Below are 12,821 nucleotides of genomic sequence, written 5' to 3' on the forward strand. Positions count from 1 at the left end.
TACATACATGTAGCTAAAGTACTCAAATGAATAAAATAAATAAATCTTAAAGAAATAGAAAAAGAAATGTGTAACATGAATTAGTTCAAGAACAAAGGATGTCAATGCAAACAGTAAGCAAGGAAAGAAAGAGCCAGTGCAGCAATATTAACAGCAGATAAGACAGATGCCTCAAAATCAGCTTACAAAAAAAAAAAGACAAAAACAGACACCTGATACTGAAAAATGTAATAATTATAAGTAATAATAATTACTTGCAGCCAGGTGGTGGTAGCACACACCTTTAATCCCAGCACTTGAAGGGCAGAGACAGAGGCAGACAGTTCTCTGTGAGTTCCAGGCCAGCCTGGCCTACAGAGCTAGTTCTAGGACAGCCAGAGATACGCAGTGAAACCCTGTCTTGAAAAACAAAAAATAAAACAAACAAAAAGCCCAAAAGTATATATGTACCAAAGTAAAGAATCAAACACTGAAAGTGAGATGAACATTTCTAGAATAGCTGGAGACTTTAATACTCCATTTACAACAGTGTACGGAACAGAAGATCAACAACATCAACAAAAAGGGATTTGAACAACTCTGTAAATTAACTAGAAGAACTCCCCACTAGTAAAACAATATCCCCCTCTTTCCCCTCACTTCCTCTGCCTCTCCCTCCCTCCTACTCTTTTCTGAGACAGACTTTCTGCCTGTACCTCCTGAGTACAGGGAATCACGAATGTATGTTACCACACCTGGCAGCTTTAGAATACATATTTTTCTTAAGGGCTCAAGATTTCTCCAGCACAGCAAAACTAGGCTAAAAATTTAAAAGATGTGGTACTCCACACTTGTCGCCCCAGCAAACAGGAGGACAGTGAGGGTACTGCGAGAGTCTCAATGAGAGATGGAGGTGACAGGGGAGAAGAGGCTCACAAAGGAGAGATTTAAAGGCAGAGCTTACAGGGTTTGCTGAGGAGCTGGATGTTCCTTTCCTCAGAACTCGGCTTGAGGACCTCACTGTATAGCTATTAATAAGGATGTACAGAACATGATACATTAAACAGCCAGCTTATGCCTGACATTGAGGTGATGAGTTTCATGAACTCTGATACATCCACAAGCTAGAACATATGGAATCACTTAGAAGCACTAAAAATACGGAAGAAGACTCACAACGTGAAACAAGATATCAAGTTGTAAACTGAAATCATCCCATTTTGTCTAATAAAATGTAGAAAGAAGACCGAGGATTAAGCGAGGCGGAATGGCACATGCTTGAATCCCTGGCACTCAGGAGGCAGAGGAGAGGCATGAGGACCACTTTTGGGTCAGTTTGGTCTATCACAGGTTAGGCCAGTCAGTGCAAGATAGCAAGACCCTGTATCAAAATAACAAGAATAACACACCCACCAGAAAACCCAGGGCAGGGGGACGAATATGAATGCAAATGACGAAGCAGCATAACTGTCTTAGGGTTTCTATTACTGGAACAGATAGCAAGTAGGGGAGGAAAGGGTTTATTCAGCTTACATCACTGAAGGAAGTCAGGACAGGATCCTGGAGGCAGAAGCTGACAGCAGGGGCCATGGAGGGGTGTTGCACACTGGCTTGCTCTCCATGGCTTGCTCAGTCTGCTTTCTATAGAACCCAGAACCACCAGCCCAGGGACGGCATCACCCACCATGGGCTGGGTCCTCCCCATTGATCACTAATTGAGAAAATGCCTTACAGCTGGATCTTAAGGAGGCATTTTCTTTATTGAGGCTCCTTCCTCTCTGATGACTCTAGCTTGTATCAAGTTGACACACAAAATCAGTCAGTATAATAATAAAATTTCTCTTTGGTTATGAAGTCATATGTTTATAAGTTTCTTTTATTGAACTTAATGTATGTTCCAGGTTTTCTACAGTGATCAAATATTCTTTTTTTCTTTTTCTTTTCTTTTCTTTTTCCAGACAGGGTTTCTCTGTGTAGTCCTGGAACTCACTCTGTAGACCAGGCTGGCCTTGAACACAGAGATCTGCCTGTGTCTGCCTTCTGAGTGCTGGGATTAAAGGTATGTGCCACCACTGCCCGGCAGTGACCAAGTATCCCATGAGAAGAAAGAATACTGATTGGCCCATTTCCAACCAATAACCCACAGGCAACCGTCTGAGTGCTCACCATTACTTTCCTCAAGGTGTATCTTTTGCACCGAATGTCATCCATGAGCATCTCATAAGGGGTAAGCTGGTATTCAATGGGCAACGGGTTGTACTGCCGCTGTTGGACCTTCTTAAGCTTTACCCCATTTCGCAAATCCCGCATCACCTGTACCCAGAATCGTGCCTGAAAGAACCAAGTATGGATCATTATCAATAAATAAATCACTAATGTTCTCTGAATGATTACAGTCATAGAGAATAAAGGAAAAGCATGGATATAAAACAAGTAAAGGAAACAATTTAGAGTTTAGGATACCATTAGATGTGTAGGAAGTCGGTAGACTGCATTAGAAGACACACGTCCCTTTGGTAGTTTGAATGTAACTGACCCTCATAACCTCATAGGCAGTGGCATTATTAGGAGGTGTGGCTTTGTTGGAGTGGGTGTGACCTTGCTGGAGGAAGTGTGTCACTGTAGGGGTGGGTTTTGAGGTCTTTTGCTTAAGCTTCGCTCAGTATAATGTCAACTTCCTGTTGCCTGCAAGATGCAGGACTCTCAGCTATTCCTCCAGCACCACCTCTGCCTGCGTGCTCCCCACCATGATGATGGTGGACTGAACCTCTGAAACTATAAGCGAGCCACCCCAATTAAATGTTTTCCTTTATAAGAGTTGCCATGGCCATGGAGTCTTTTCACAACCATAAAACTCTAGGACAGTCTCCATTACTACTCTGCTTCCTGAAAGCATGTATCTCCCCGACTGGGTCTGGCCATACGACGGTGTGGTCAGCGGATAGTGAGAGTGGGAGGCCACAAAGACTTCAGAAGCACAAGCACTGCGAGCTGCTCTGTGCTTCTTCAGGCCCGCTTGGCTCTGTGCCCACAGCTGCCCTGCAGATTGGTGAGTGAGCTACAGTCACATGACTGTGCTGTGGCTAGTCATGGCACTGCTGCACACACAGCTGTAGGACACATGCACTTCCTCTTCAGCTTCTATATCAGCAGCTGCTTTGCCTTCCTAAGTGTGTCTCACCAACAAGAAATAGTGAAGAATTGACATCTTGTGTTTTATAAATATGAAATGCTCAGAATTACAATTTTATAATCTCTACTATACATCCTATAATCAGTTTTCCTATCTACAAATAATAAAATAGGCTCTGTCCACCTTCAAGAGTTCTAATAAGATGAAATTTACATCAAATACTTAGCATAACAAATACTAAAATGTGTATTATTCCTTAACCGCTTTGTTCTCCTGTCTTATCAGTGAAAAGTTAAACCAATACAGTTTTAAAATGTAACTTACCAAAATTAATGTGTCTGCAATAGCTACCTAAAAATGTTTATTATAAGATAAGTCATAAGAATTTTCCACATTCAGGTATACAGTTCACTGATAGAGGATGTGGTTTGTATGTATGAGTTTCTAAATTCTAACTGCAATACCAAACCACTTTCTCTATATAAAATAAATGATTACATTTCTCAAAATGATTTTTTCATTTAAAATATATTAATACACTTTTTCACTCTCTTCTGAGGCTGGAACTCAGATCATCAGGCTGGGCATCAAGTACCTTTGCCCACTGAGCCTCTGCTGGCCTGCCTCTAAAGATGTTCAGTTCTCCACCTCTTCTTCCTCCTCTCACTCTCATCTTTCTAGATAGTTCGCCTGAGCGATATCGGAAGACGAGGCGTAATCTAGCAGAAGGAACTCCCCTTGAAGTTTGTGAAGTTCTGGTCAGTGGATGCTTCAGTTTGGATTATTATTTTAATTATTATTTTTCAAAACTTAAGTGACTTACTACTGTTATTACTAGGTGTGATGTACATACGTGGGCGTGAACGGAGCATACGGAGGTCAGAAGACAACGCTGCACAGTCAGCCCTCTCCTCCACTTTTTCTTCTCTAATTGAGAATGTACATTCATTTATGTATTTTGTAAGCACATGTGCGTATGTATGTGAGCATCTGTGTGCCGTGCCATGCCTGTGGAGGTCAGATGACAACTTCCAGGAGTCAGTTCTCTCCTTCCACTGTGTGGGTTCTGTAGCTCAAACAGGCTTGAAGGCAAGTCTTTTATCCACTGAGCCATAACACCTGCCCCACAGTAGTTTCTATTTACTTTTGAGTCAGGCTCTCACCATGTAGACTTGGTTGGCCTGAAATGTGCTATGTAGCCCAAGAGCTAATCTTGAACTCATAGCAATCGACCTGCTTCTGCCCTCTGAGTGCTGGGATTAAAGGCATGTGCCACCACACCCAGCTGTTGCTAATCTCTACACACACATGCACACACACACACACACACACACACACACACACACACACACCAAGTCCCCTCCCTATCCCACAATAAACCACATCACAAGCAGTCAAGCTGGTCTAGAACTTGCTAAGTAGTAAAAGATGACTTTGAATCCCCTGGAGGTCTGTCTCTATTTCCCAAGCACTGGGATTACAGATGTGTACTACCATGCCTGGTTTTGTTTGCTAGCTTTAGAATATTTGAAGTTACTTGTCTGACTTCAATGAATGGGGAAGACTGCAGAAATATTATGTTACAAATATTTTTTATATCATGTGGTGCACACCTTTAATTCCAGCACTCGGGAGGCAGAGGCAGGCGGATCTCTGGATCTCCATGAGTTCAAGGCCAGCCTGGTCTACAGAGTGAGTACTAGGATAGCCAGAGCTACATAGAGAAACCGTGTCTTGAAAAAACAAACAAAAAACCCCTCATTAATAGCAAACGTATAGTATATCTCTAGCACACTGCCACAGTATTCTATACAAAGGAAAACAGACGATCAATATTATTCTAAAATGATAGATTAGCTTTTTTTTAAAGATGTGGTTTCTCTGTGTAGCCCTGGCTGTCCTGGACTCACAGAGATTCACCTGCATTTGCTCCTCAGTGCTGGGAACAGGACCGCGTCTGCTAAAACTAGCTTTTAAGACGATGTGTTGGGTAGAGAAAAGGCACAGCAGTTAGGAGTGCATACTGTTCTGAGTTTGGGTCCTAGCACCTGTATCAGCTGGTGCACGCCTTTAATCCCAGCACTCGGGAGATAGAAGCAGGTGGATCTCTGTGAGTTTGAAGCCAGCCTGGTCTACAATAGCAAGTTCCAAGACAGGCTCCAAAGTTACACAGAAATGCTGTCTCGAAAAATCAAAACAAAACAAAATTAAAAAAAAAAGGAATATGGCAAACAAAAACTAATATGGTCAAGGGAACTTATTCATAGTTCTCAAATCTGCATCTATTTTAAAAGCTCCTTCACTTAATAATACCATTTCTATCCCTTTAAAAAAAGATTTTAATTTTATTTATGTGTGTGTGAGAACCTGAGTAAGTTTAAATGCACTGTGTGTATAGGAGCTCTCAAAGCCACACAACATCTGATCTGGAACTGGAGTTGGCTGTGAGCTGCCCGGCTATGCTGGGAACTGAACTGTCCTCTGAAAAGCAGTAACTGATTTCAACTGCTAACCCATTTCTCCAGCCCGATTCACTACCTTTAATCTCAAAAGTCAGAATCCTAACGTGTGCCTCCCTTGATATCTGGAAATGCTTTACTTAGCACTTCCTGACATCTACTGTCCAGTGCCCAAGACCTGAGCGCAGGGACTCAGGACAGACAGGACTTAGTGTCATCTGGAAACACAATAATCACCTGTTCTAGAAAGCATCTCCCAAGTCCAGACCGTGTTATGAAAGGCAGAGACTCCATCCACAGGTCTCTCACCCAGTGAACGCTCACTGGGTGAAAAGTGCATCGCACTGCTAGTCTCACATCCCGACACAGAGCTTCTGTTTTGAGTACAGAAGTGTGATTTAAGGTATTTGTAATTATAAATGTTAATAACAATATTTCCAGACACAATGGGGCAGCTCTTTCAAAATTTATTTTTAAAAGCTAAACTGACCAGGAAGCACACCCAGTTTCCTTACCCAGTCTGCATTTTTCAGGTCCTCCAGGTCTGTGCTAGATTCATCAGTCTTTTCCATTTCTTGAATCTTCTTAAGATTCTAGCGGTTAAAATAAAATTTAAAAAACCAATCATAAAAATTATAATAAGCTTTCTTATAAGCAAATTATAACTAAAAGTTATCTTCAGAGAAAATGTAGAAAGACGTATCAATAAGGAAAACAGTTCATTAAATCTCATGGATAATTATTTCCTTCTTTTCTTTAATTTAATTTTATTTTTTTTAACTTACACTCTCTTCTTGACTAGCTCTGCATTTTACTGGCTAGGGAAGCAGTCTCCAGCCTGGCCATTCCACACTGCCTCTCTTCCACTGCCCACTCCTTTTCTGCAGACATTAGTTCAACTGAAACTACTAGTCCTTCACACAGAACTTCCTTTCTTCCCTTTTATTACAAAATCTCTTTTCATCTGTGGGCTCTCAGCGTCATGTTAGGTTCACACTTGTCTGTGGCTCCCCCTAGGCTTCCTGAGCAGAGTTAAGAAGAGCTTTGGAACTTTGGGATGCTTGGCATGCATTTGTGATGGTTAATCTTGATTGTCAACTTGACAGGATTTAGAATCACCATAGAAACAAATCTCTGGATGTGTCTTAGAGTGATTTTTAAAAATTGGGTTAATTGAGGTAGAAAGACTCAATTTAAATGTGGATGATACCATTCTACACGCTGGTGATAAAAACTGAATAAAAGGGAGAGAAGCAGCATTCCCATCTCTGCTTCCTGGGAATGACATGTAAACAGCTCTGCCTCACGCTCCTGTTGCCATGCCTCTCTGCCAGCCAACACAAACCACACACCCTTAACTGCTGAGTAGAAACAAAGTCTCCTTCTTTTTTTTTTTTTTTTGGTCAGGTATTTTGCCCAGTGACAAGAAAAGCAACTAATACAATATTTATCAGGTAATTTATTTATAAATTTCAATTGATAAAATGTCTTTTAAATAGCATCACTCAACACTGGAACTTGTGAGAAAATGCTGATAATAAGACATATGTGCAGGACAGTGAGACGGCTGCACAGACAAAGGCGCCTGCCGCCAGCCCGGGCCTGAGTTAGGCTTCCAGGACCCACAGGGTGGAAAGACAGAACTTACTTCTGCAAGTTGTCCTCAGGCCTTCACACAAATGAAATGCACATATATGTGTGCATGCATGCACATGCATGTGCACACACACTCACACACACAAGTAAATGCAATAAAAATTTTGAAAAGCATTATTTACAATTAATTATAAACACACTGTATTCCATACCTACTAATAGCAAAATTCAACTTTAATATATGTTACCTTTGGCTGAATTATTTGCCTGTTTGCCAAAAGACTGGATTTAAATGTACTATCTGAAACCTAGCTTGTTCTACATGACATTATAAACAAAACATTTTTAGCTTCCTAACATTTCATACTATCCATGTGCAAAACAAAGATAACACCACCAGCTTTTTTAAAATACTCAATAAAGAAACATTAATGCAGGAAAAAAGGTGACTCTGAACTCTGACAATGTGATACAAGTAATGCATTCTTTCTTCTATCTTAGGGGAAAACAGAAGAAAAAACAACTTATTTCTAGTTATTTCGGAATGTGTTTATACAATCTTCTTTAAAAGTCAGGAGTCCTTCTGAGATGCTGAAATAAGACACATGCCATTCTTCAGGTTCGTGGCTTTGTCAAAGTTACCCAATCTGGGTCTTCTGTTCACCTATAAAATGGAAGTATCACTACCCACTCCTCTACTGTATGTAAGTAAGTATTAAAGGAAGTGACACATAAAATTGACACACTACTGGGCACAGAAAAGAGACCTAGCACTTCCTAAATATAAAAAAAATCATATTTCATTATAGCATACAATATATAAAAACTTAAAGCATACTCAATCTCTGCATTTGTAGCCTCTTCAGAAAAGCAATTTCTCAAGCCTGTAGATGAGTTTTTCTGTGCTATCTCAGCTCTAGATCTTTACACTTATCTGAAACCTGGCTTTTTCCTAAGGTGTTTGTCTACTGGTACGGCCCAGAGTAGGGTCCTAGAACAATAATCATGACAGCTAGTAAGTGAGAAGCATTCAGTGATCAGACAACCAAAATCTACCCTAATCCACTTTATAGAGGAACTGGGAGTGATAAGGGTCAAGTTGTACTTATTTTGTTAAAAGGAACATTCATGAATACTTAAGAATACTAATAACACACAAGGTAAAAGAATAAAATTTATGATTACTAACTGGTCTTTGTAAAAAAAATGTCACGACCTTACATCAAAATCTGAACAGGAATTATTATTACAAAATCAGGATTCCTCATTGTCTATCATTTAAGATGTACCAACCTGATAAACAGTATTTATAATATTCAAAATCCCTGTGGGTTTTTTTTTTGCTAGAAGCCCCACCCCTCATCTCTAGCACTTAATCTAGTCTACACTGTTTCCAAAGAACACCCTGACCTTAAAAGTCTGTAGGATAGCCTGGGGTTTGTATTTTGTTCTTTCCTGAAAAGCAGCAAACATGGCTGTCAGATACGAGCTGTGTGACTTCTCATACCTTAGCTAACTGCTCTGATCCTCAACTGATTTTGTCATTTGTAGAAGAAGCACAATAAGAACTCTTAGATTTTAGCTAGGTGGTAATGGTGCATGCTTTTAATCACAGTACTCTAGAGACAGAAGAAGCAGATCTCTTTAAGCTCAAGGCCAGTCTAGTCTACAGAGCAAGTTCCAGGGCATCCAGAGCTACAGAGAGAAATCCATCTCCAAAAAACAAATAAATAAAAAACCAAAACAAAACAAAAAAGAACTCTTAGATTTTGGTAAAGGATGCAGCTGGCTCCTATGCAGAGACTTAGCCACGTGGGCAGTATGGATGTGTGAGCCGAGGAGTGCAAGCAAGGGGCTACTTATAAATTCACATTTCACCTCCAAGACACTTTACTCTTAGCAGATTTGTTTCAGATGACACCTCTTTCTAATATCTTCATGAAGCTAAAATCCTGACTCAGAACAAATCAATAAAATTGTCGAAAGTCCATAAATACTACAATTGTACATACAGGCCTGATCAAATGTGTGGCTCAAAATGTCTAGTTTTCCAGTTAACAAAAGAGAAGTTCAATTATTTGAAAGTAAGCTACAAATTTGTCCTATTTCAGAGATAAGCTTCTGTCCTCTTGTTGATTCTATTTTAGCTTCTGAATGAATTTTTCTTGCATAAATGTAATGACAGATGCTGGCCTATGCTTGGAATGCAGTGAGAAAGCTCTAATTGGGAGCACACACACTTGCCAATTAACTCTTCCCTTTCTGGTGAAACCATTCTCAGCTAGCAATTAAAATATCTCCATGCCAATATATTGGTTATTGGCATCTTCAAAAACAAATAAATAAAATGTACTCTGTAAATCACATACACACCAAATGCTCAGATTATAATTCATTTCAATAGCTTCAATGCCGGCTCTTACACAAATGCCTTCGATTTTAAAGATCACCATTTTTCTCAACTTGGTAACCATTTCAACCCAGGTGTCATTTTCTCTGTGCATGAGGACTTGGAAGAAATCTTTCATCTTTTTTTGTGCAAAAGCTTCTTGTGAAACACTATTAAAGCGGGACAGTAGTGATAAGAACAAGGATACCCTGGACAGAGATTATTTAAATGTCGCTGGCTCAGTGAGCATTCTCGTGTACACCAACATTTACAACAAAAGAAAAAACACAAGCAGCAACAAGGACCTTGAAGGTTACAAATGATGAATGAGCTAATTAAAATGAACAAATGGCTACCATTCACATAGACATCTGGTTGTGATTCTGTCTGTCAAAAAGTGATATGTTCACCATTTGGAGGGATATAATAAACCCACTTTAGGAATGGGAATACATTTCCAGCTAACTTAAATGCCACAGTTGTATCACTAGAGGTGTAGAGAACAGGCCTGAGGGAGGGCCAGGCAAGGAGAGAGAGAAAGCTGATAAAATGTTCTTCAGTATGAGACAGGGGTCTGTGGCTTTGTTTCTGTGATTCTCACAAACAAGCATCTCGGTATGAGCTGACATGGAGTCTGCACTATGACACAGGTGGAGGTGCCTCTTTGCTTGACAAGAGAATGGGACTGGAAACATTTACACAGGTCTTCTGAAAAAACAACTTTCACATTTTAAAATGTAGTTATAGTATCAAAAACAATTTCATAACAACTGAGCCAATTCCAAAATTGCTCTCCCAGAGTATTTAATATATGCATATATAAATTCTATTTTAAGAAAGATATTTTAGTCAAAGTCATATTCAAGATAAACTGAGATCAAAGATTTCATCATAGAAGTCGTTTACTTCCATGGAATTTCTTACACAGGACTAAGTAAATCAGTATATATAAGTCACTGAGTAAAGCTTCTCACTAATAACAGATCACAGAGTGTAAGATACAGATAGAATGCTCAGAAAAAATCTATAAGGAACCATTCTTATTTTCAATTTAGTTCCTCACCCCGGAACTTCATTGCCTGGTGAACTATTAGTAACTAAACACTAACTGGCACCTGGCAGTCATCTTTCCATCTTACTGCGCTTTGTTAAGCACAGGACAACATCAAGCCATTTGGAAGACCTCGATGACAAATTTTTGCAATGTCCTATGTGAGAATTGTTTCAACATCTGAAGTCATTAGAATAATGCCATTATTTGTGGAAGGTGTGCATGCTAGGTATGTGCACACATGCATGTGGGTGCACATGGACGCGTGTGTGTGTGTGTGTGTGTGTGTGTGTGCGCAGGACCATGGGTCAACAGCTGGTGTCTTCCTCCATCATTCTCCTCACGTTTTGAGACAACATCTCTTACTGAACCTGGAGCTCAGCAATATGGCAAGAGTAGCTGGCCGGCAAGCCCACGGGATCTGAAGAAAATGTGTAAGAGTTTGGGTACAAACTTAAAATGTCTGTATGTGCACATACAGCTAAGACTGATACGGAACTAAGGAATGCTGGTTTACTGAGTACAGCATGATAAAGTCATGTTACTCCATCTTTCTGCATAGGCTTCACGACTTCATGAACTTTTGCAAATCTAACTGTTCTTTCTCTGATGTCAGACATGAGTGAGCAGGAGAAACTCTCTGCTTGACTGGGGTAGAGGAGACAACAAAGGTAAAAGTGAGATGGAGGAATGACCAAAAGAGGAACCACTAGCCTGGGAGCGGAGGAGCTGTGACTTCATGTCTTCCCGTCTTCCCACGTCTGGATCAGCTTTTCAGGTAAGGAAGGGGTTAAGAGTATCCCTATTATGCAAGACTGGGGCCCTGGAGTCTAAGCCACCTTTACTCAGCCTGCTGAGGGCAGTTTTAGGGACACAGCTGAATCTAGGCAACCAAGAGGCCTCTGAAGAAACCTGCAGATAACAGGAGGAGCTTAGGGAAGGGGGTGCTAAAGAGGTCATGGCAGCTAGCCTGTTAGTTCATGAAGAATTCTCTGCTAAATTCAGAGAACCTGAGAACCAGAGACAGGAATGGGGCAGTCTGGTCAGACCCAGCCTGTTTTCTCAGAACACGAACACTCCTGAAATCACCTCTGCACACCCTTTCCCCTCCCACAGGCCTTCGTCCTGGAAACTGGAGAAACCTCAAACTGTCTTAAAGACCATGCTCTACTCCAAGCCCTGAGACCTGTGAAGGGCTGAGCTGGAAGGGCTGCCATCTGGTTAATGCTCCACTAGGATCACTCCAGTTCCCAACTGGAGTCTGAGGACACAAAGACACGACTGGTGAGGGTACTATGGACATAAACCGGGTAAGAAATGCTGCTGCTCTGAAATAGTAGGCCATAGCAAGAAGAAGCCTCCTTCACAGCAAAACAGAAAGAGACAATAATGGGCAAAATAGGCAGAGACGAAGAACCACAGATAGAGGGAGAAATAAAGACATGAGGAAAGAAAGAGAAGAAACCCATAGACACAGAGTTGACATCAGGCAGTGAGAAAGAAACAGTGGGTTAGAGACAGAGGGAAGAAGAAAGTGAAAGTGTATGGGGGTGTATCTAACACAGGTTAACTTATTTAAGCAGTCATATGACTAATACATGGTCAAAAATTATTCAACAACAGTAAAGGAACGTTTTAAAAATTAATAATTAGCCAGGAATGGTAGGGAAGCATAGGCAGGGGGATCTCAGTGAATTCAAGCTTAGCCTAGCCTACATGAGCAAGTTCCAGGCCAGCTAGATACTGTCTCAAAACAACAAGAAAATAGCAATTAATTATTATAAAGCAATGGGCTTCATTATGATATTTTTATACAAGCCCCCAGGGTCTTGCTTTGTAGCTTCTGGCTGGCCTAATACTAGCAATGTAGGCCAGGCAGGCTGTGAGCCTGCAGCAATGCCTGGCTTCCTTTTACTTTCATGTCCTCTCTCTCCATTCTAAATTCTATACATGAGAGGACATATGTGATACTTCTCTCTGTGAAACAGAATTATTTTACCATACTAATAAGCTCCTGATAATGTTTTTCTGAAAATGACATAATTTCTTTCTTCTTCTTAAATGTGTCTACAAGCCCACACGTGGAAGCCAGAGGACAACCTCAGCTGTCACCTTCAGGAATAATGTCTACCTCATGAGACAGGGTCTTTCATTGGTCTGATGCTCACCAAGTTAGACTAGGCTGGCTGGCCAGTAAGTTCCAGGAATCCTCCT

General features: G+C 40.7%; 1 protein-coding gene across 2 annotated transcripts in view; it reads right to left on the reverse strand.

Moving 5' to 3' along the window:
- The window catches only part of Spire1 (spire type actin nucleation factor 1), a 114,061-nt gene that overhangs the window by 32,562 nt on the left and 68,678 nt on the right, over positions 1–12,821 (reverse strand). For both annotated transcript variants that reach the window (XM_038331655.1, XM_042055104.1), the window contains exons 5-6: positions 6,087–6,164; positions 2,146–2,310 (exon numbers count right to left, since the gene is read on the reverse strand). In XM_038331655.1, the coding sequence (XP_038187583.1) occupies positions 2,146–2,310; positions 6,087–6,164 (243 nt within the window). The remainder of the gene's footprint in view (positions 1–2,145; positions 2,311–6,086; positions 6,165–12,821) is intronic.

The sequence above is a fragment of the Arvicola amphibius genome, chromosome 5 (genome assembly GCF_903992535.2).
Source record: "Arvicola amphibius chromosome 5, mArvAmp1.2, whole genome shotgun sequence".
NCBI lineage: Eukaryota > Metazoa > Chordata > Mammalia > Rodentia > Cricetidae > Arvicola > Arvicola amphibius.